Source organism: Cervus elaphus, chromosome 27 (assembly GCF_910594005.1).
Source record: "Cervus elaphus chromosome 27, mCerEla1.1, whole genome shotgun sequence".
Lineage (NCBI taxonomy): Eukaryota > Metazoa > Chordata > Mammalia > Artiodactyla > Cervidae > Cervus > Cervus elaphus.
The window spans coordinates 63,849,582-63,873,875 of record NC_057841.1 but is presented as its reverse complement, the minus strand read 5'-3'; the positions used below and the strand labels follow the sequence as shown (position 1 = coordinate 63,873,875).

The following is a 24,294-nucleotide window of genomic DNA, read 5'->3' as shown; positions in this document are numbered from 1 at the left end:
TCAATCAATGTAATACACCACATTAACAAATTGAAAGATAAAAACCATATGATTATCTCAATAGATGCAGAGAAAGCCTTTGACAAAATTCAACACCCATTTATGATTAAAACTCTCCAGAAAGCAGGAATAGAAGGAACATACCTCAACATAATAAAAGTTATATATGGCAAACCCACAGCAAGCATTATCCTCAATGGTGAAAAATTGAAAGCATTTCCCCTGAAATCAGGAACAAGACAAGGGTGCCCACTCTCACCACTACTATTCAACATAGTTTGGGAAGTTTTGGCCACAGCAATCAGAGCAGAAAAAGAAGTAAAAGGAATCCAGATAGGAAAAGAAGAAGTGAAACTCTCGCTGTTTGCAGATGACATGATCCTCTACATAGAAAACCCTAAAGACTCTACCAGAAAATTACTAGAGCTAATCAACAAATATAGTAAAGTTGCAGGATATAAAATTAACACACAGAAATCCCTTGCATTCCTATACATTAACAATGAGAAAACAGAAAGAGAAATTAAGGAAACAATACCATTCACCATTGCAACAAAAAGAATAAAATACTTAGGAGTACATCTACCTAAAGAAACAAAAGACCTATACATAGAAAACTATAAAACACTGATGAAAGAAATCAAAGAGGACACAAACAGATGGAGAAACATACCGTGTTCATGGATTGGAAGAATCAATATTGTCAAAATGGCTATTCTACCCAAAGCAGTCTATAGATTCAATGCAATCCCTATTAAGCTACCAACGGTATTTTTCACAGAACTAGAACAAGTAATTTCACAATTTGTATGGAAATACAAAAAGCCTCGAATAGCCAAAGTAATCTTGAGAAAGAAGAATGGAACTGGAGGAATCAACCTGCCTGACTTCAGACTCTACTACAAAGCCACAGTCATCAAGACAGTATGGTACTGGCACAAAGACAGAAATATAGATCAATGGAACAGAATAGAAAGCCCAGAGATAAATCCACGAACCTATGGACACCTTATCTTCGACAAAGGAGGCAAGGATATACAATGGAAAAAAGACAACCTCTTTAACAAGTGGTGCTGGGAAAACTGGTCAACCACTTGTAAAAGAATGAAACTAGAACACTTTCTAACACCATACACAAAAATAAACTCAAAATGGATTAAAGATCTAAATGTAAGACCAGAAACTATAAAACTCCTAGAGGAGAACATAGGCAAAACACTCTCCGACATAAATCACAGCAGGATCCTCTATGACCCACCTCCCAGAATATTGGACATAAAAGCAAAACTAAACAAATGGGACCTAATGAAACTTAAAAGCTTTTGCACAACAAAGGAAACTATAAGCAAGGTGAAAAGACAGCCCTCAGAATGGGAGAAAATAATAGCAAATGAAGCAACAGACAAAGGATTAATCTCAAAAATATACAAGCAACTCCTACAGCTCAATTCCAGAAAAATAAATGACCCAATCAAAAAATGGGTCAAAGAACTAAACAGACATTTCTCGAAAGAAGACATACAGATGGCTAACAAACACATGAAAAGATGCTCAACATCACTCATTATCAGAGAAATGCAAATCAAAACCACAGTGAGGTACCATTACATGCCAGTCAGGATGGCTGCTATCCAAAAGTCTACAAGCAATAAATTCTGGAGAGGGTGTGGAGAAAAGGAAATCCTCTTACACTGTTGGTGGGAATGCAAACTAGTACAGCCACTATGGAGAACAGTGTGGAGATTTCTTAAAAAACTGGAAATAGAACTGCCATATGACCCAGCAATCCCACTTCTGGGCATACACACTGAGGAAACCCGATCTGAAAGAGGCACGTGTACCCCAATGTTCATCACAGCGCTGTTTATAATAGCCAGGACATGGAAGCAACCTAGATGCCCATCAGCAGACGAATGGATAAGGAAGCTGTGGTACATATACACTATGGAATATTACTCAGCCATTAAAAAGAATTCATTTGAATCAGTTCTAATGAGATGGATGAAACTGGAGCCCATTATAGAGAGTGAAATAAGCCAGAAAGATAAAGACCATTACAGTATACTAACCCATATATATGGAATTTAGAAAGATGGTAATGATAACCCTATATGCAAAGCAGAAAAAGAGACACAGATGTACAGAACAGACTTTTGGACTCTGTGGGAGAAGGTGAGGGTGGGATGCTTTGAGAGAACAGCATCGAAACATGTATATTATCTATGGTGAAACAGATCACCAGCCCGGGTGGGATGCATGAGACAACTGCTCGGGCCTGGTGCAATGGGAAGACCCAGAGGGACTGGGTAGAGAGGGAGGTGGGAGGGGGGGATCGGGATGGGGAATACATGTAAATCCATGGCTGATTCATGTCAATGTATGATGAAAACCACTACAATATTGTAAAGTAATTAGCCTCCAACTAATAAAAATAAATGAAAAAAAATTATCTCAAAATATCATTTGGTAAAGTAAACCAACTGAAAACCATACAATCATTAGGAATTGTTTGTATAAATCCTATTGCATTCTGTAAATGAATACCAAATATACTGAATACTGGATATATATCCAAAATATATAGAATGCAAAAACCAAGTTTAACATAATATAGGAGATATGATAGTTTTTAAAATGAAACCTAAGCATGTATGTATTATATTCTGGAAGGATATTGGCACAATTTTAACCAAAGTTAGAGTTAAGGGAAGAATTATTGAGTTTTTTTCATTATGATTACCTATAATTTCTAATGTTTATGCCACTGGGTAAAGTTTTGTAACTACAGAGTCTCTGTATATTTTCATTGGATTTAGGGGTGTAGATTCTATTCCATTAGGAGTCTTGGGTTCCATCCCTGGGTCAGAAGGATCCCCTGGAGAAGGAAACAGCAACCGTTCTAGTATTCTGACCTGGAGAACCCCGTGGACAGAGGAGCCTGGTGGGCTACAGTCCACGGGGTCGGAAAGAGCTGGACATGACTGAGCGACCGAGCACAGAGTACGAGCATCCTCTTCCGTTGGTGAGTGTTGACATTTACTTCTAACATGTTTTTTCAGAAGATAGCCTCTCACTTTAGAAATATTCAGAGAGGTCTGGTTAGGGAATACAATTATACTTCAGTAAAAAAAAGAGAGAGAGAGAAAATTATCCGAAAACCCATCAACAGGTGGTAGCTGTACATTCTTCTTTCCTCTATGCCCACTGCAGTAGAGGAAATGGGGGTCATATAAGAATGAAAAATGAGGCCAGCAGCATGGGAATTTGGCCAAAGGGATAATAGACATGTCAAAGCAAAGATGAACGCTAAAAAAAGCTTGAGGAGACACAGGATTTGCATAGTCTCAACAAATCTCCTCGATAATACTTAGTAACTACAAAGGAATAAAAAAGTAACTTAACAGTGGAGAAACCTAACAATTATCCAAGTGACCAAGGTAAACATCACCAGCCATAAGACAAGCGAATGTGATGAACCCCCTAATAAGCTGTACTAAGGACACATCATTTTTCTGGTTATTTTGCCTAAAATGCATAATCTCACTCCAATTAAGAAAATACACTGGACAAATGCAAATTAAGAGATGTTCTATAAAATAATGCATCACTCTTCAGAATATCAAGGTTACAAAACTTTCACAGACTGAGGGAGACTAAGAAGAAATAACATCTAAATACAACATGAAACGCTGGGCATAAGAGGACACTAGTGGAAAAAAAATGGGTAAAATTCAACTAAGATTTGTAGTTTAATAAATAAGGCTGTCCAAACATTTATCTCTTATTGTTGATGTCTATACTATGGTTTTGTAAGATGTTAAAATTATGGGAAATAGAGTGAGCAATATGAGGGAATTCTTTTTTCTGTTTGCAACTGTTTCATTCAGAATGAAAGAGATTTCTTAAAAAATAAGTGCTTACAACATGATGAAAAGAAAAGAAAATCTTAAAATTTCTGAGTCGCTGCCGTAAGCCAGGGACTGTTCTAGGCACAGTGATGAGTGAGGCAGCCAAGCTCCATGTGTCCCTTCTTTGGCAGATCATGCACACACTGATCAAATAAAGAGGAAAAGTAGAACTGTTAAATACAAACTGAAAACATTTAATAAGTCAAAATTTAATAAATATTTATAATGCTCGTTGAAATTACTCGTAAACTATTTTACCAGTAGGATTCACGATTCACAAAATTAAAATCTGTGGCACGCTCCCCTCTCTCCCCCGACAAAGCCTTCCATCTAGTGGTGAGATGGGGAGCTGCAGCAATATATCTACAGCCTCGAGGTTCGAGTCGGTTCTCTTAAAATGCTTTAATCCCTAAACTTTTAGGGATTAAAGGAATTTAAGAGGATCTGAAGCAGAAGTTGTGTTAGAACCTAGATCTCTAAACTGCCAGTCTAACCCCTCTTCCAACGTCCACAAATGTGCTGAGTAGAACTACAGCAATAGTGCAGAGGATGGCACTTGGACGCTGTTTCGGACCCAGGGATGCGTCTCCTACATCCGCAGGCAGATGGCTTACCACTGCACCACCTGGGAAGCCACACAGCCAAGCTGATGAACTCAAATCTTGGCTCTCCAATTAACAACCTTAGCAAGTTACTGACATTCTCTAAGTCTTGCTCCAAATGACCCAGTAACCTGGCATCACATAGAGTTGCAGGGATCCAATTGGTTTTTTAAAATACTTCAAACAGTGTCTGGCAGGCAGTAACTCTTCACTAAACCTTAGCTCTCCTTGCTCATGACAATCTTCTCACAACACCCAATTGTCATTACTATTCTGAAGTCTGTCTTCTCTGCTAAAAGGTAGGATTTTGAGGACAAAGATGGAGGCTCTTTGTTATTTACTCTGTATATCTATGGCTTAACATGGTGCTTGGAACCCAGTGGGTGCCCAAGAAATGTTTTTTCAAGAAATGAATCAGGATATCCATGAATGATGAAATGACAAAAATCTCTTAAAGTCATTCACTCTGAGCAGCAAATTTGGCATTGGCCAGAGGTACATGCGCCTTCCCCAGTGGCTCAGCAGTAAACAGTCCACCTGCAGTGCAGGAGCCAAAGGAGATGCGGTTTAGATCCCTGGGTCGGGAAGATCCCCTGAAAAAGGACCTGGCAACCCACTCCAGTGTTCTTGCCTGGAGAATCCCATGGACAGAGGAGCCTGGTGGGCTCATAAAGAGTTTAACACAACTGAGCGACCTACCACAAGCATATACTCTATCGAGGACAGCAGTACGAGAGCTTTATTTCGAGCTCAGGGTGCCCAGAAGCAGGCATAAAGGCAGCCATATGTAGCCAGTTGTGTTAGCTGGATACCTAAGCTAACTTTGTTGTACTTACAAATAAATTGGACTTAGGATTGTGCTCTAGTAATGGAACTTGTTCGTATGTAAGGGACTTGCCATAGTGTTGAGGTAGGGAAATCACATAACTTATCATTGAAACCAGAGCACAAGGACAGCAGAAGTGAGCCAGGATGGAGCCGTCACACTAGGATCAAGACTGTCCAATCACCCAGGCTCCGCAAGGAACAGCACATGGAGAAGGAGACAGATTCCTCAAACGCAGGACTTGGACGGGGCATTTCTCCAGTAAGAAGCCTTTGTTACTGCCATTCCATCCAGCTCCTGAAATTTTCTGAGAAAAAAAGTGACAAGTCAAAGGTAAAGAGGAAAAACTGGATTTATCAGTAAATACACAAACAAATCTCTCACTCACCACTGGCCCAAATAGTGCTGTGTTTTGTTTTGCTTTGTTTTTCTCTCTCACTTTGTCATTTAAATTTGCAGCAATTTAACCTGGAGGAGACACCCTGAGCAGAGATGCCTGTCCAAGCTGACCACTGATGCACTGTGACTCAGAACCTAGTGTGATGCTACTTACAGCGCATGGTGGGTACCAGGCTTCCCAGGGCTGAGAGGTGTGGATGTGAATGCATTAAGCAAGCAGCGATTTTGTCTGAGTCACTGTGACATCTTGTGTCCCAAACACCAGTCTGGAGGCTCAGTGTTCTTGCAACAAAAAGGGGAATAAAAGACCATTGATAAACTCAGAAGAACTTCTAAGTATCAGAAGGAAAAAAGACAAGAGAAATGAAAATGTAATACCATCAGAGAACACTTGATGAAAATGTAGAGACTTTCTGGGTTTTTTGAAAGCCGGGTAAAGGATATACCCCTTCCTACTTTGCTCCCCACTTCCTTTATTTTTAAACTCGTAGTCTTTAGCTTTTAATTAATAGTAGTGTTTTGGAGTCATTTCAGATTTTCAGGAAAATTGAGCAGAGAAAATATAGAGCTTTCACGCACTCTCCTCCCCTCCCCCAGTTTCCTCAGCTGTTAACCCTGCCATTAGCATGACACATGGGTTACAAATCGTAAGCCTGCATTATTTTAGTTATTGTTATTAATTAATTGGATTACTTAACTACATTATTGTTAACTAAATTCCATAGTTTACGTCGTGTCCGCTCTGTATTTCACATCCTCCACACTTGGCCAAATGCATAACGACAGGTGCCCTCCAGTTCGGTGTCACGCAGAATGGTTTCGTAGCTTGAAGTGGTGGACGCAGGTTGTTTCCGTGTCTTGGCTGTTGTAACAAATGCTATAATGAATGCAGGAGCACAGATATCAATTTCATTTCCTTAGGATGTGTAACCAGAAGTGGGATTGCTGGATCATATGGTAGTTCTACTTTCAATGTTTTTGAGGAACTTCTCTACTATTGTCAATAATGGGTGAATCAACTTCCCACCCGTGGTGACCAAGAGCTCCCTTTTATTTAAACTTTTGCCTCTTGAACTTTTGTCTCTTTTCAATGACGGCCATTCTAACAGGTGTGAGGTGATGGTGCGATTTTGATCTGTGTGTCCCTGATGATCAGCAATGCTGCACACGTTTGTGTACCTGTCAGCCTCGTGTGTGCCTTCTTTGGAGAAATGCATATTTAAGTCTTTTGCCCATTTTTTACTGAGATATAATTGACATATAACATTAACTCTTTGAAAACAAATATCACTTATCAATGCATAAATGTGGAATCTAGAAAAATGGTATAGATAAATTTATTTGCAAAGCAGAAACAGAGACACAGTCAGAGAGAACAAACGTGTGAACACCAAGGGAGGGAAGATGGGGTGGGGTGGATTAGGAGATTGGGATTGACACAAATACATTATTGATCCAAGGCATGAAATAGGCAACTAAGGAGAACCTACCATATGGCTTAGGGGACTCTACTCACTGCTCTGTAGTGACTTAAATGGGAACGGAATCCAAGGAAGACGGGATATATGTGGATGTATGGTCGATGCTGGGAAAGATTGAGGGCAGGAGGAGAAGGGGACGACAGAGGATGAGATGGTTGGATGGCATCACTGACTCAATAGACATGAGTTTGAACAAGCTCTGGGAGTTGGTGATGGACAGGGAAGCCTGGCGTGCTGCAGTCCATGGGGTCACAAAGAGGTGGACACAAGTTGGTGACTGAAAAACAGCAATGGCTGGTTCACTTTGCTGTGCAGTAGAAGCTAACATAGCTCTAACATTATAAAGCAACTATACTCAAATTTTTTTTAAAAAAAGCTCTTTGAGAGAGTGAAAACAGCCATGTTCTCCATCCCCAGCAGTGGGTGCTCGAGGAGCTCCTGGCTTCTCACAGCAAAGGCTCAGGAGCGTGACCCCCCTCCGCCGTGCCCAGAGGCTGGTTTGGCCACCGCCTCTCCAAGTCCTGTGTCTCTGCCCAGGGCCCATTGGTGCTTTTGAAGCCCTCTCTGTAATGGTGACAGTCAGCTCAATTCCCATCCCTTCAGGGGACTCTGAGGTTCTGGAATGGAGGCTGTGACTGGACACTCACTCTGAGCCTCTGTCAGGGAGGGAGGTCCTACGGCTCAGCGTGGTCATCCCCCTGCCCAAGCCTGGTCCCGCGGCTCTGCTGAGCTTCTGCACAGCCCGCACCAGGGGCCGTGGAGAAGGACCCAGCATCCACCAGACAGACTGCCTTCATTGTCTGTCCTAGATGTGTAAAGTGAGCAACTCATTTTTCCACACCGGTCATTGCTGGGCTGTGGCTCTCACAGTGCTGCAGTAAACTTGCCGGGTTGTCCCTGGGCTGGGCCAGGGTGGCTTCCTGGCTTTGTGCCGTGTGACACATGCACGCAGTAAAGGACCTCCAGTAGAGCACGTGGGGCCATTCCAGTGCCGTGAGGCAAGCTCACACGGCATTTTAAGGAGATATTCTTCAGTTTTATACTCTCTGGAAATCATTGCTTGCTTGCTACTTTACATGTTATTATTAAAGAATAAGGGCTTCCCTGATGGCTCAGTCACTAAAGAATCCTCCTATAATGCAGGAGATTGCCCACAGCACAGGAAACCCAAGTTCGATCCCTGGGTCTGGAAGTTTCCTGGAGAGGGAAATGTCAATCCACTCCAGTATTCTTGTCTGAAAAACCCCATGGACAGAGGAGCATGGTGGCTACTGCACAGGGTGTCACAGAGAGTCAGACATGACTGAGCATGCATGCATCCTTCAGGGTCCCAGGAGGGAAGTTGAAAACCCATCCTTGTCCGCCACCACTGGCAACAATAAGAGGATGGCCCATCACCGAGGGAAGGAATCAATGGCGGTCTTGGACTGACTGTTCTAAGACAGTATAAGAGAAGGGGGATTTGAGGGACTCTTCTGTGAGAGTTCTGGAAGGAAGCGTTCATCAAGGTGACACTGAGAAGGCAGTGAATGTATTATGGACACTATTATCTGATCATCACTTCATGTTATCACAAATAGAAATTAAGGAGGATTTCTTTTTTTTAAATTATTTTATTTTGTTTTTTTGGCCACATCTAACAGCATGCAGGGTCTTACTTTCCTGACCAGGGATCAAACCCCATGCCCCCTGCAGTGGAAGCTCTGAATCTTAACCACTGGACTACGAGGGAAGTCCCTAAGAAATTTTTCTAATAAAATATTCTGATTGATGTCTGGTTTTTTCTGTTGTGAATTTTACTCACTGCATTATTGTGAATATTGAGCGCTTCCTGGTGTTTAGAGGTAAAGAATACACCTGCCAATGCATAAGACACAGGTTCTATCCCTGGGTTGAGAAGATCCCCTGGAGAAGGAAATGGCAACCCATTCCAATATTCTTGCCTGGAAAATCCCATGGACAGAGGAGCCTGGCGGGCTACAGTCCATGGGTAGCAGAAGAGTTGGACACACTTAGCGGCTGAACAACTAAACACTATTGAGAAAGAAAGAGAAGGATGGAAGGAGAGAGGGAGGGAAAGAAAAATCTGATTCAGTTTAGAGCCTAAAAAGATTTAGCCAAAGATTCTCCTAAAACCTGCACTGAATCAGACTTCCACTTATCCATAGTCTTTTCTCATGTGTATTGAGCTACTGCAGAGTACTAACAATCCTCCAGGAATTCAAGGCATTTCATGTATTTATTATAGTCAATACAGAATTCATGATGTTATATTTACATATACAAGGAAAATAACAGATTTTAAGACCCAGCCAAAGTTGAAGCCCTTACATTGGTCTTCAGGTAAAGTGGCCACTTAACCAAGAGCTCACTGATACAAACAAGTCAAGAAAATCTAATCTTCTAAACTATTTCCCACTGACTGGATCATATCACCTGGATAGCACTTAAACGAGGCCCCAAAGATAAAACAGACAGAGAGGCTTGTTTGTAGTTATAGCTTCTTCCATGATGGGCATCATCTGAGGCTTCACCAACTCGTGGGATAAGCTGGGAGATGCCCTAGACCGATTCTGCAGAGGAGCAAACTGAGGCATGGAGGAGGGTGAGGTATGGACCGCTTTTAGTCCTGGCTGGTCGCTGCGTCTCCTCTGTGACCCTGAGCCTTGCTCCACCCACTCTGCTCAGGGAGAGGCCAGCTTGCCACAGAAGAGAATCATGTTGGTGTGAAAGTGCCTGATGAAGAGCAGGAAGGGGCGGTTCGCCAGGAACTGAGCTCGGACGGGAAGTCTTTTTACTGCCAGAACGTTGCCAGTGGCCACGGCTGCCTCCGTGCCCTCCTCGTTGACCTCCACATAGGACTTGTGGATGACCTTTGATACAAAGAGGCCCTTGACTGGTGATATTCCAGAAAGATCTGCTTTGACCTGGCTGAAGATGTCTGTCATCCCGAGGGACTCTAACAAGGAATTAAGCTCGTACTTGATCTCCAGTTTGAATCTTGGGAGATGCACTTCCACGTCCCTCTCCACCATGTTGGATGGGCTGGTCCATTCCTGAAAGGTCTTCGAGTTCAGCTGCTTTTCTACCTAAGAGACAAAACACGAGTGACCCAACGAGAGCTGAACACATGCCCTCCATGTTAAATGCTATTTGTTTTCTAATTCTTGGTGTCAACAATTCAACATCAGTTTCTTCTCTACCTTTAAAATGTGCTCAAGTTCTGTCTGAAAAAAGCAAAAACGTCACGTGCAGCCACACCTTCCCTCTTCTCCTGTCTACTTCTCATTGATGCTTCATAATTAAACTTCTCAGTGTGTATCCTACACTCTTTTGCCTCATCTCCTCAGCAGGTAGGCATCTCTCAAATGCCCTCTATTGCCGTGAAGTCATTGTGCCCCATTTCCTGGATGAATTCAACCATCTCTTCTGGGCACGTACATCTGAAACATGAGTCACGTCTCCTTTATGAGCTGGTTTCTCTGGGTCACGCTCTAATCCTCCCGTGTCCTGCCCTCATTGTGCTGGAAGATTCTGAACCCTGGATGCCCTCTGCCTTCACCCAGCAATTCAGTACCTGTGTCTGTGCTCCGATTTCCCCCCAAGCAGCCTCACAACTCAGACCTCTCACCCTACATCCAGTTTTAAGAGTTTCTGAAGCCCTTCAAATTCTACCCTTGGTCATTTGAAACTCTCTGTTCAGACCTCCCTGCAGCTCCAAACTAGTATGTCAAACCCCATCAATCTACTACAGGAGTTGAAAAGTTTTTTGTCATGTTTTTCCCCATCCTGACAGTATAAAATCAGACATAAAATAAAGGCGGTTTTAATTCCTAAGCCCGTTTTCCTTCTGTGCTTTTCTGCCCTGATCCAAGCTACCAGGACTTCACGTCAGACCCACCTCGCTCCCTCATACTTCTAAGGCATTTGCACTTGTCCTTTGCTGTGGTCGGAGCACCAGGTACTGCCTTTGTTCCACTTCATCTCCTACTTATCCAGTGAGCCTGGCATCGAGATTACCCTACTAGGATACCGTCCTGATCTCCTCACTCAAATTTGGACTCTCTCTGCTTCCACATGGCTTTCTGCAGGGTCTATCTCAGCACTCCTGACACTTCACCTCTGTGTTGTAACCACACATTCATCTGTGTTTCCAGAACACAGCAGAGTTTCCAGCATGCTGTAGACACTATGTTTGGTGTATGAATGAATAAATGAACAATTAAATAAATGAATCACAATTTAATAAAAGCCATTTCTGGGACATCCCTGGCAGTCCAGTGGTTAAGACTCCACCTTTCCAATTCAGGGGGCACAGATTTGATCCTAGTTGGGGAAATTAAAATCCACATACTTCACAGCACAGCCCAAAGGCAAAAAAGACCACTTCTAAACTGCTTCCAACTGCTCCATGCCTCCAAATATCTTCCGCTTAAGCCCACAGACCTCCAGAGACCTGAGCTCCCCCTGCAGTGGCCACACCTCTGACACGCATGCCGGCACAGCCCGCTCTCCAGAGCACACACCCCACCCAGGCGTGTCCAGAAGGCTTCCCTGCTCGCCCAAACTAGGGTCGAACGCAGGTCTCCCACATTGCAGGCAGATTCTTTGCTGTCTGAGCCACAGGGGAAGCCCGCTGTAGAAAGAGGTTTCCCAGATGTCCAATGGCCAGTGTGTGCATGTGTGTGTGCGTGCATGTATGTGTGCATCTGTATGTCTGTGTGTACTGGTACCACAGGCACTTCTGCCTCCAGCTGCCCTTTCTTTAAATGTAAGAATAGATGGTTCTCCCTAAATACATCATCCTGAAGTCCCTGACTTCAGGATGTCCACCCTTTGCTCTCATAGCACCTGGGCAGAACTGCTGAACGTGATAGAACTAGTGACTGGCAACACTGTGTGGTCATAAAATACATATCGCGCGTGTGTGTGTACACATACACCCACGTCTTCGCTGCACATTAGCATTCTCATAACCTCACCTGGTCTACGTCAGCCGTGCCCACTGGAAGCAGAATGATCATACCGAGTGTGTTGTTGACATAGGGCAGCTCCAAAACCTGCATCTGTGGTTCCTCGATGACGGCCAGTTTAAACTTCCCAGTCTGATACATCATCTCCACAGTTACACTTTTACCCTATGTTTAAAAAAAAAACAAGTTGTAATTAGATGGTACAGTTACATATGTGTGTGTACAGGTATGCATACTGATTTTCCTTTCAGAATAACAAGGATAACTGCATTAGCACCAGAAAGGCACGGGTAAAACAAAAATGACAAAATACACCCTGTATTACATTGCTTTGCAAAGTTTATAAGTTTTTTTAATTTTAAAATGTCTGTGTTAGAGCCTGGCTAGTTCAGATAGTATACATACTAACAAAAATGATAGCATATATGTTTCCCCAAAACAAAGGCAAGGTCTCTAAATAAAGTGATTTATGTGGGAAAAAGAGATTATAGGATAATCTCCTTTTTTTGGATCTGATTACAGACTTTCTGGGAGAAAAATCTACAACTAACTTTGCTGTGTTTCTAGAGAAACTATTTGCTAGAGAAAGCATGTCTGGGAAGAATGTAGACCCAGAAGAACAGTAAAAAAAGGACAGACTTTCTTCTAGTCCTGATCACCCCATTAGGTGCTCTTTGAGAAAGGTCACCGTCACTTCATGGGAGCAACAAAAACAAAATTCATGGAAGCACAAAGCCTAGAACCAGTATTTTCACTGCAACTTTCTAAATTGTCTTTAATGAACATGGCATTCTCCAAAATTGATTATCCATCTGAAAATAAAATACTCACCTTACTTAACTGAAAAGGGGTTTTAAATGTCTCTCGTTCCTGAAATTTATTCTGCCATTGTCCTTTGAAATATATGGCATTCACCAGGACCATGACACAGGAGGGCTCAATCGTGCCTTTTCCAAAGAGGTTAGTGACTTTTCCTTGTAATAAAAAAAAAAAGAATAAATAATGTATTTGGATTTGAACTTATTGATAGTAGAGAGTTGAAGAGTTACAAGAAATCTGGAGCCTTTGTTAAGGCTAATTATGGATTTGAGATGCCAGAAGAATTCCTTCATCTGTGGCCATAAAGCATGTCCTTGTCAAATGATGTTTATTTCAAAGAATATTGAATGCTTTGTTACTTCTAATCAGAAGTTGGCATTCAAGGAATACCAAGTATATTAGCTATGAATCAACCTGTCTTGTAACTAGTCACATCCAATGCTTTCTTATACGTAATTGCTTTTTAAAAAAATTCTATAATTCTTTTTTTAAAAATTCCTATAGTGTGTTAGCCGCTCAGTTATGTCCCAATATTTGGGACATAGCCCGCCTAGCCTGCCAGGCTCCTGTGTCCATGGGATTTTTCAGGCAAGAATACTGGAGTGGGTTGCCATTTCCTTCTCCAGGGGATCTTCCTGACCAAGAGATCAAACTTGAGTCCCTTGCATTGCAGGCATACTCATTACCATCTGAGCCACCAGGGAATCATCTCCTGTGGCTTAATTTTAATATCTATCAGACTTTATAGTTACTAGTACCTCACCAGTTGCAAATATGTTACATATTCCAAAGATTCACTGGTCCTTTCAGTATGCTAACTTTAGTGCATCACAAGCATATATGCCAACACTTGAAGGAAAAATGTATCTGAAAAGTCAGGATTTATCAAACTATACCAATAATTTCTTGCTGTAAATATATTGATCAAAATGGAACACCAAGCCTTCTTGGAGCATTTTGGAGTGTTGCAATTTATAGCATTTTTTGGAATATAATCTATCATATAATATAAAACAAGGGTATATGAAATATCAGACTTTAAGCTTGATGAGAGCTTTCATTTTTATTGAACTTATGGACCAAACACAATACCTAGCATGTAATAACCATGATGAACATCATTTTATTATATAAATATACATACATATATGTGCATACATATACACAAATTAATGGATAAATAAATAAATACACAAATTAGTGACAAAATAACGATAACAGTCTAAACAAATATACAGCATGTGGATCTGTAATGACAGACAACACTAATCAATCTACGCTCAAAATTTTTACAAAACTTCCATGTGCCAGGCATTGTTCCAGGCACAGAGCACTAAACTGAGGCCAGAGCACTAATCTAAACAAACACATCTAGTTTCCCCCTTAACGTTAACTCAGCAAGTTTATCAACACAGCTCAAATAAAGTTTGGAGACACATGGTTGACTTATCCTCACCATCAGTTTTGCTTTCAACCCAAGCATTGATGGTTTTCCTTGTTTCTTCAGCAGACCGTTCAAAATCAACAGTTTGCAGCCTGGCTTGATACAATTTCTCAGAACAGTGTAAGTATTGCTGTAAAAGAAAGGACAGTTGCATAACACCAAAAAAATAGTGTAAGGAAAGTTATTGCTTAACTGGATTCTTTTGTGCCTGAATCCACGGAAAGCTTAATTGAGAGTAAAATCTGGCCCTTGACCCAGTTCTTGCCCTGAGCTGCGTCCAGCTGTGGCTGGAACATGCTTACGTGACTACTCACAGCCCACGCGGTGGGAGTTTTTCCAGACGAATCCTGGGATATCAGTATCTCCTGACACAGACCGAGACAACCTAATGAAACTAATGGAGAGCTTCTCACGTCAGATGTAATCATCATGGTCTCAAGTACAATTACGCCCAGATCATGGAAGCTTTGAGGGAGACCAAAGAACAAGAGAGGGGCCCACGGCTGTTAATCCCCTCACTTCAGGTCCTCTCCGCAAACGTTCTCATTACGCTGCTAGGGCTATAGAAGGAAATACCTCTGAAATATCTGTGATACCAAGATGGGCCACACTAAGTTGCCAAAACTCTGACAATCCAAATCTTGTTGAGTATAAGACGTGGCCTGCACCTCCAGGCTAGGGAAGAACATTAGAAAGTCAAGGCTGTGTCTTGCTTCACCCAGCTGACATTTAAGTTGTTGTTGCCCAGTTGCTCAGTCATGTCCAACTCTTTGTGACCCCATGGGCTACAGCATGCCAGGTTTCCCTGTCCTTCACTATCTCCCGGAGTTTACTCAAACTTATGTCCATTGAGTCGGTGATGCCATCCAACCATCTCCTCCTCTGTCGTCCCCTTTCCTGCCTGCCTTCAATCTTTCCCTGCATCGGGGTCTTTTCCAATGAGTCGGCTCTTCTCATTAGGTGGCCAAAGTACTGGAGCTTCAGCTTCAGTCCTTCCAGTGAATATTCAGGGTTGATTGACATCTAAGTAACACTGGTCAAACCAAAGCTGTGTCACTGAATCTAGGATTTCACCTCAATCATTGCAGGATAATGTAGTATTTAATATACAGGAAAATGGGTTTAGATAGGGATCAAATCTAGGCTTTGTCACTTGATGTCTGTGGCCTTTAAAGAATCTGCTTCATGATTGTAGAACTGATAACAATTTTATAACTATATCTTACAGGACTGTGTAAGGAATACATGAGATTAAGTAGAATGACTGGCCTGTAATAAACTGTATATGTTAATGCCTTTGGAAAATGGCATTGTTAGTGTTAGAATTTGGGAACTAGAAAGAACATAGTCTATCCTCTCATTTTACAGGTAGAAGGGATTTGCCCAAAGTCATGCCTCAATGGGAACAGCTCTCTTGGCTCCCAGCCCAGTTTACTTTCCATTAACTCTCAATATTCTGCCATTAAGGACCTTTGAAAAAGAGATGAGAAATATATTTTATTTTCTTTCTGTTTCATAAGGAATAATTATTACCAAATTTGTTTTGCGCTTCATCCATGACCTTACTCTTGGACAACATCAGCAATTTGCAGGAAGTTATGTGACATTTCACAACCTTAAATAGGAGTTTGGTAAAAACCATTTCACTGAAACTCTAACTCTGCTCAAATGCGATCTCTTAAAGATGAACACCATGTTACACTTCTTATCCTTCATTTTATTTTATAATGTGAAATTCAGAGGATGCCAAGAAAGCTGCTGACCACTGTTCCAAAGAGACTTACCTCACGGAATGCCATCGCCTTTGTCCCGTAGAGTCTGTTGGCGATGCTGAGGATATAGTTAGAGTCTGACCGATTGATCTGGGAGAAAAGGACTCCTAACTCTGAGTGAATCCTTCCAGCTCGGCTGCACTGAAGCACCAGTAAATAAAGAACGGAGAATTAAGTTGCTTGATTTCTTGCCAGTAGAGAGTATAAATAAAGTAAAAACAATAACCAGACAGCAACATGTTAGCCTCTGAATAGAAGGGCCGTGAATATGAACAAAGCCAGAGTTGGCAAGCTGAGAGCCTTCTCCTTCTCTAGATTTCCTCTCCCACAACAATCTCGGCACTCTGGGACTTTGGCTACAGACCGTGTGCAGAACTGTAAACCACTGCAAATACACGCGGACTTGTCAGCTCTCATGGTTTAATCCAAAACCAGACATTTTAATGAAGAGATCCTAGTGGGGATCTTTAGAGTGATCATCCAAGTTTGATTGTTGCCTTTGTACCTAAAGAATCATTTTCCTTCTCTATCTATCATGCTCCTTTCAATGTCTCCATTTTCTATGTGATCATTTAATCATATACTGAGCTCTCTATTGAACTGAACTGACACACCCATCTGTCCCTCACAGAAGCAATTCATTTAAGCATGTGGCTTTTTTTTAATTGAAGGATAATCACTTTACTGAATTTTGTTGTTCTCTGTCAGACCTCAGCATGAATCAGCCACAGGTATGCATATATCCCCTCCCTTCTGAACCTCCCTCTGTTTCCCTCCCTATCCCACCCCTCTAGGTTGATACAGAGGCCCTTGTTTGAGTTCCCTGGGACTATAGCAAATTCCCTTGGCTATCTCTTTTGCATACGGTCATGTAAATTTCCATGTTATTCTCTCCATATATCTCACCCTCTCCTCCCCTCTCCCCGTGGCTTTGATGCATCTGAATTCACGGAAATTGTAGGGTTTATGCCTATATTCCCCAAAGTGAAAGTTCCCAAACCATGGGCTCTAATCTCCTAACAATAAGGGTTCCATGAAGCAGGTATTCTATGACTCTAGGCATTTATGCCTTTCCTCAATCAATCACCATCAACATACATATATTTTCATGTGGCAGTTCTATTTAATTTTGATGTCAAAAGGCATCCTTTTATTAGAAAGAACAGAGACCATAGTCCTAGAACACACGAGCTGGGTGACATCAGGCCCTGTTTTCCTGCTATAAAATTAAAAGGTAAAGCATTGGGTTCTTTCTCAGTCCCCTCATTAGACTGAGGACCTGACCCTGCATAAAAGAACCTGGCAGACTCACCATGGGGCACAGTCCATAAGAGAACAGAAAACTGAATGAGGATGACAAAAATCAGATGATAAAATCTGGGGGACTTTACTACGGTTGTTATTATCACTGTATTAAACCCTATCGGCCATAGTCACCCCCAGGAGGATTAAAGAGGAAACCGGGGATTCACCTCTCTCTCTCTTACGAATCAGTGAGGTGCTCTGCCACTCAGCACCTGGACTGTGTTGTTTCTTGGTGCTTTTTTATCAAAGAGCACGCGACAGCTCAGCAGAGATAGTATCATACCTTAGCCAAGTCCCTGAACTCTGGTCCTGATGATTCTACAATATGATTAAAGTGAAGCACCTAGGAAAAAAAAAGATGAGATAGATTGCCATCAAAAGCAACATATAGTCTACAGAGGCTGACAGTTACAAGTTTTTCCTCTTCAGATAAAGACCAGTGGTGAGAGCTGATGTTTAATGACGTTATATTACAAATCCTGAACTAAGCCTTTGCATATCTTACTTAACCCTCCCGACAACTTTTACAGTTGATACCGTCTACTAAAGTAGATACTGTTATCTTCATTTTCTGTGGGAAGTTGAGTTCATGAGGTTAATCCACTTGGCCCCAGACTCTCATTGCTGTCTGGCCCCAGGCCCTGAGCCCTGGTTCACAGACTCCTCCGCTCCTCCCGCACTGTTGCCAGGCCAGCACTGACAGTGCTCTTCCGGGGTTGTGCAAAACGCCGCATGGTCTCCCACTAAATTATTTATTTAAATGCAAGAAAATCCTAAGAGTGCATCAAAATATGGAATAAAGGACAAACAATAATAATATGTGCAAATACCCTGGGAGTTGTTAAGTGACATTCTTCTAGACTTTTCAAGGGAAAAAAAAAATGCTCCTCTGTCCATGGAATTTTCCAGGCTAGAATACTGGAGTGGGTTGCCATTTCCTCCTCCAGGGGATCTTCTCTGGCCCAGGGGTTGAATCCGCATTTCTTGCATCTCCTGCCTTGGCAGGTGGATTCTTTACCCTTAGTGCCACCTGGGAAGCCATATATACATATATATGTACACACGTGTATAAATGTATACACGTATGTATGGCGGAAAAACCACTGCGTGTCAGCTCACGTCACCCGTTCTTTCTTAGTCTCGGTTCAGTCTCTGCTTCCCCACCTGTAAAATGGGGATAACAATTCCTACCCCTAACACACAGGGCTAGTATGAACTTCAAATGCATAAAGGAGCACTGGAAAAAACTAGATAACTTTTAAACAGTCATTTTTTACTGAATTTGGTCATCTTTTTTAAACTCCATTCTTTTTTCATTGGGGTATAATTATTCTACAACATTGTGTTAGTTTCTGATAGATACTCATTTTATTGTAAATTAAAATTGTAGAGGGCAAGAATCATACCATATATGCGTTCTCTGGCATGTTTAAATCGCTGCGAGGATAAACTATGAAAGTAAATTTCAGTCACTTATGTGTGAAAGCATTGATGGCAAGAAAGAGATGGAGCACGGCATGCACTGTGTTATCTGCATTATAAGGTATAGCCTTATCTAGGCCGTTAGTCCTAAGAAATATGCTTTGCCCACGTGTGGCTCTTCTTTCTTCTGGGTCTGGAGGTGTGAGTCCTTCTGAGGAAGACCCCCCGGGCCACCAGGACGCCTGCTGCTCCCAGTACCTTCTGCATCTGCTCCGCGCTGCTCCCTCTGGCCCCCAGGAGGATCATACTAAGAGCATAAAGAAGACTCAGCGGGGAGAAGAAGACATTGTCTCCTGCGTGGTTATAGTTCAGCTCCTTGAACACATCCAGACAAAATTCAACATTTGCTGTGCTGAGGGCATCCATTTTAGGCAAAGCCCTACCTGAGAATGGAAGGGAAAAAAAATCTCAGACTTACCTGGAGGCACAGATTATATCAAGCATTCAGTTATGACATTCCGCGAATGTAAGCATCTGAGCCCACTGCTTCAGGAAAAATTACAGCCTGTTGTCATACTTTCTGAGGAGCTATAAATGCTGGGATGGGGGAAGGGCCTTCACAGTAGTTTTTTATTCTCATGAAGAGAAGATTTACTGTTCTCTTCAACCAGTACTTCAAAGCTCTCTCTCATTATTTGTGTACATTTAAGAGTGATGGCTAATTTTTCTGGAACACAAACACAGAAGAAATTTGAGCCCTTGGCTCTTACTTTCCACTCTTTAGGTAATCTCCTCATCCTGGAATTTGTACAGAAAAGTCCTTGAGCTACACAGCCCCGCCAAAAGAGATCCCCCGCAACCAGCTCCCGTCTCCACAGTCTCCATCCCGTCACTCCTGCAGAACCAAGGTGAAAGACGGCGGGCAAGCCTGGTCTCTCTTGATATTCTCTGCACATTTCTTCTCCTTGCTGAACCTTATCTCCTGTCTCCTCCACAAAAGTAAGGGGATCCTAGCAAATAGGTCATGCCATCCAAAGGTGGCCAAAGCCCTCAGCCTCACAAGACATCAGGAAAAATGGAGGAAAAGAGGAGGAAAATTTGAGAGGAAAGAAAAGGTGCTGGGAATGAGTGTTCTCTAAGGACAGCGGCACGTCAGGAATGAGGAATTTATTTATTGGATCCCCCAAACATTTACTGAGCAATGTCAAGTGCAGGAACAATCGAGCATCATTCTTACCCTCGGGAGTGTTTCACTTTCTAGGACCCTCCATTGCCAACAAACACTTTCTTCCTTTAACTTCCTGGTCATCATTCTCTCTTGCCCCGTCACTGGATCATCCAGCCACACCTTTGGAGCCACCTCAGTCTCTTTCAGGATTTTTCTCACATTCTCAACCTCTGGACACAGTAAAACATCAGGATGCAAATCTTTGCCTTCTATACTGTTCTAGTTTAGTTGCTCAGTCACGTCTGACTCTTTGCAACCCCATGAACTGTAGCCCTCCTGGCTCTTCTGTCCATGGGATTCTCCAGGCAGCAATACTGGAGTGGGTTGCCATTTTCTTCTCCAGGGGATCTTCCCAAACCAAGGATCCAACCAGCATGTCCTGCATTTCAGGCAAATTCTTTACCACTGAGTCACCAGGGAAGTGACCCCCTCCCAGCCTTGTATTACATTTTTAAATATATTTACCACATATATTATAAATGTGTGAATTTTATACATTATATATACATGACTTTATGTAAATATAAGCAGTGTTTATGTTTATTTACATAAATAAAACACGTATATGTAGTATACATGTATCTATTGCCTGACCTTCTCTCTAGAGTACAATCTGCATTAAAGCAAGGAGTTTGCTTTTTATGCTTTATTCCAGCACCAGTCCTGACCAATTCACTAAATATCTATGATACACGGATGTACACAGAATACTGAGGAAGCTCAGGGGGGACAGAACTAACCCAAGAGTCACAGGAAGACTTCCTGGAGGAGGTGATGTCCTACTCCCCCTTGAAGAATGAAACAGGTCACCCAGGTACACACATACAGGAAGATCATTACTGACAGAAGGCAAAACATGAGCAGGGACTCAAAATCCTGAAAGAGAAATTTGTATCAGGAGAGTGCAACATAGGAAGTCAAAGGTGGTGATTGGTAGGGCCGGAGAACAGGCAGAAATGTCCCGGAGGTCTTGCACACCCCACTGAGGAGAGATCAGAGGGAGCCCCAGAGCTCATGAAGTCGGGGCTCCAGGCTACCTGCTCGGAGCTCCCGTCGGCTTTGGGAGCTCCAGCCCTCGGTCTCCTGACTTCAATTCTCTTCTCAGAGGTCTCCCTCCCTCCCTTTTGCAAGCTGCTCTAACAGCCACCACTGAAACTCTCACCCACAATCACTCCAGCAAGCACGTCTCCCCTCTTTCGAACCCTTTCAAATTCTCCCCACATAGCACATTTTTAAAAATGTTATTTGCATGCTGTTTAGTCCTTCCCTTCCATTCCCCTATTCTGTGCTGAGAGATGGATTTCAAGGTACAGTTTTCATGTAGAATGTCCTTCAGAAAAGCCTTCCCACTCCTCAGGAATAAGCCATGATTGGTTTAAGCCAACTGAGGCATTCTGTATCCCACATCAGTGAAAAAAAAATATGAAAGTGTAAGTCGCTCAGTTGTGTCCAACTCTTTGCGACCCCATGGCCTGTAGCTCCTCCATCCACGGGATTCTCCAGGCAACAATATTGGAGTGAGTTGCCATTTCCTTCTCCAGGGGATCGTCCCTATCCAGGGATCAAACCCACATCTCCTGTATTGCAGGCAGATTCTTTACCATCTGAGCCACCAGGGAAGCCCTAAATGGTAAACTTTCACTTATAAGAAGAATAAGAGCTAATGTACAGCATGGTGACAATGGTGAATAATACTGTACTGTGTGCTCAAAAGTTGCTGAGAATAGATCTTAAGCTTGTTCATCATACACCAAAGAAAGATTTAACTCTGTGAGGTGTGTGCGTGCATGTGTGCTAAGTCACTTCAGTCGTGCCCGACTTTTTGCAACCCCATGGACTGTAACCCACCAGGCTCCTCCATCCCTGGGATTCTCCAGGCAAGAACGCTGAGTGGGTTGCCATTTCCTCCTCCAGGGGGTCCTCCTGACCCAGGGATGGAACTCCCTCTCCTGCACTGGCAGGCAGGTTCTTTACTGCTAGCACCACCGGGGAAGCCCCATCACTATATGTTAAATATATACAGTTATTCTTGTCAGTCATCCCTCAATAAAGTTAGGAGGGAATAAATGAATAAAATCTTAAAAATCAGAAGGTATGGCAAACCTTGCCAGTAAGACAGCAGACTTTGCTGCAAGATTTCTGGAAAATTCCTTCTGATAAAAAGAGACTCTCAGAAGGAAATCAATCCTCTTCTTTGTTTTAGGGTTGTTTTGCTTTCATGTGGCCACTGATGCAGCAGCTATTTTGTAACCAAGCCAAGGTGTCAGAGAGCATGATGGAAAGAATCTGAGTGTCTGATGACACACCTTTGAGTGGATGCATTAACCCACCTGGATCTGCCCTATCTTGGGATTTTTTTTGTCCTGTAAGATAATAACATCCTCCATCTTAGTTGAGTCTTCTGATTCTTGCAGCTAGAGGCATTTCAAGTCTCTTTAGGAATTTCTTTACACATCCTTGTCCACCTGGACCAGTTAGACCACTGACCTCACATGTGTGCTTTTTGATATTTTTTCCTTCACTAGTCCCACAGGGAGATGGAACGATTTCTTTCTTCTTTGTCTCATCTTCTAGATCAGTGGTTCCCAACCTTTCTGGCAGCTGGCATTCTGGCTAATGCCAGGGACTGGCTTCATGGAAGACAATTTTTGCACGGACCAGGGTGGGGGTAGATTTCAGGATGATTCAAGCACATTTATTGTGCACTTTATTTTGATTATTATTACATCAGCTCCACCTCAGATCCCCAGGCATTAGATCTGGAGGTTGGGACCCCTATTTTAGATTACAGTTGTGCCTTCTTTTGGAATCCTAGTTTAGGTTTATATTCTCTAGGCTATTAAGACAGGTGAACAATCTACATCTCCACCTGTGTGTATTTATTTTAGTTATTAACTTACCTTGTTTGCCACCCATACCTACCTGAGCTGAGCTCTCTGGAAGTGCATTCTCTGGTTGCTGATTTAGGCACCGCATATAGTTTCTCACTAACACAGCACTTCACGCACTGGGAGCCAAACAGAGCCAAGGGCCAAAGCCTCAGAACTGGGACAGGGAGGAGAGTGCCTGGCTTAGCATTAATCAGGCAGAGAGAGACTGAAGGGAAGTGTGTCACTTGTGGACTTTCAAAATAATGGCCCATGACATTTATGTGGTTAAAAAGATGACCATACATCCCTGTCATCAAAACTCATTGTCCTAAAATAATCAGGAATAGATGCTGCATGCTCCAATCACCAGCCCACCCAGCCTGGCAGTTACATTACACCGAGCCTAGACCATACCCTTCTCTGCTCTTCCCAGTTTTTTAAAGGTTTGGCTGATCTTACCTAATGAAAATACTAGTACGTGCCTTTAACTAGATGCTGTTCCGCAAGTTAATTTCGGTATTGCTCTCTGCAACACGCCTGATAATAAAAGTATCTCCGGAAGCTCTTTGTTCAGTTACTTTAATAACATTTTAATAACGAAAGCACATGCCATAATGAAGCATGTCCAAGCCAGACATGCTTCATAAGGCATTCTGGCTAACGCCAGGTTCTGGGATGCAATTTCTGTTTTATAAGCAAATGTGAGTTTATTCTTCTTAAATCTTTGTCTTATTTTCATTATAAAACAACCTGCCTACATAGCATAGTTATTGTAGCCCAACAGTTACTGGGATACCTAGGAAGAGTTTGGAATATACTGATAGAGTACTTATTGTGCTGTTTTTGCTGTTGTTCAGTTGCTAAGTTGTGTCCGACTATTTGTAACTCCATGAACTATAGCCCACCAGGCTCCTCTCTCCATGGGATTTCCCAGGCAAGAATAATGGAGTGGGTTACCATTTTCTTCTCCAGGGAACCTTCCTGGACCAGGGATCGAATCTGCGCCTCCTACATTGGTAGTGCTTTCTTTACCACTGAGCCCCCAGGGAAGCCCTTACTACATACAGGCACCTTCCTTTCATTAAACATTTTGTGTTTTTGTCTGCTTTTTTATCCATAAGCATAAAAAATTGAGGTAATCACATCTCTCCGTTCTTAGCATGAGCCATCATTGGGCTACAGAAGTCATCCTCTCCTTGGCTTATTACCTTCAATCCACAGATCCCCTTTCTCCTCCATTCCTAT

At 42.4% G+C, this 24,294-nt stretch overlaps 1 protein-coding gene across 4 annotated transcripts in view; it reads right to left on the bottom strand.

Moving 5' to 3' along the window:
- Window positions 1-9,301: 9,301 nt before the first annotated feature.
- The window catches only part of SERPINB11 (serpin family B member 11), a 31,336-nt gene continuing 16,343 nt past the window's right edge, over window positions 9,302-24,294 (bottom strand). The window contains exons 4-12 of one of the 4 annotated variants that reach the window (XM_043889348.1): window positions 20,920-21,055; window positions 20,189-20,349; window positions 19,210-19,394; window positions 17,813-17,872; window positions 16,237-16,365; window positions 14,465-14,582; window positions 13,021-13,163; window positions 12,199-12,354; window positions 9,302-10,305 (exon numbers count right to left, since the gene is read on the bottom strand). In XM_043889348.1, the coding sequence (XP_043745283.1) occupies window positions 9,901-10,305; window positions 12,199-12,354; window positions 13,021-13,163; window positions 14,465-14,582; window positions 16,237-16,365; window positions 17,813-17,872; window positions 19,210-19,377 (1,179 nt within the window). In that variant the 5' untranslated portion in view covers window positions 19,378-19,394; window positions 20,189-20,349; window positions 20,920-21,055 and the 3' untranslated portion in view covers window positions 9,302-9,900. Of the gene's footprint in view, window positions 10,306-12,198; window positions 12,355-13,020; window positions 13,164-14,464; window positions 14,583-16,236; window positions 16,366-17,812; window positions 17,873-19,209; window positions 19,395-20,188; window positions 20,476-20,919; window positions 21,056-24,294 lie in introns of those variants that run through there. The other 3 variants (XM_043889349.1, XM_043889347.1, XM_043889350.1) reach the window with 3 other exon arrangements.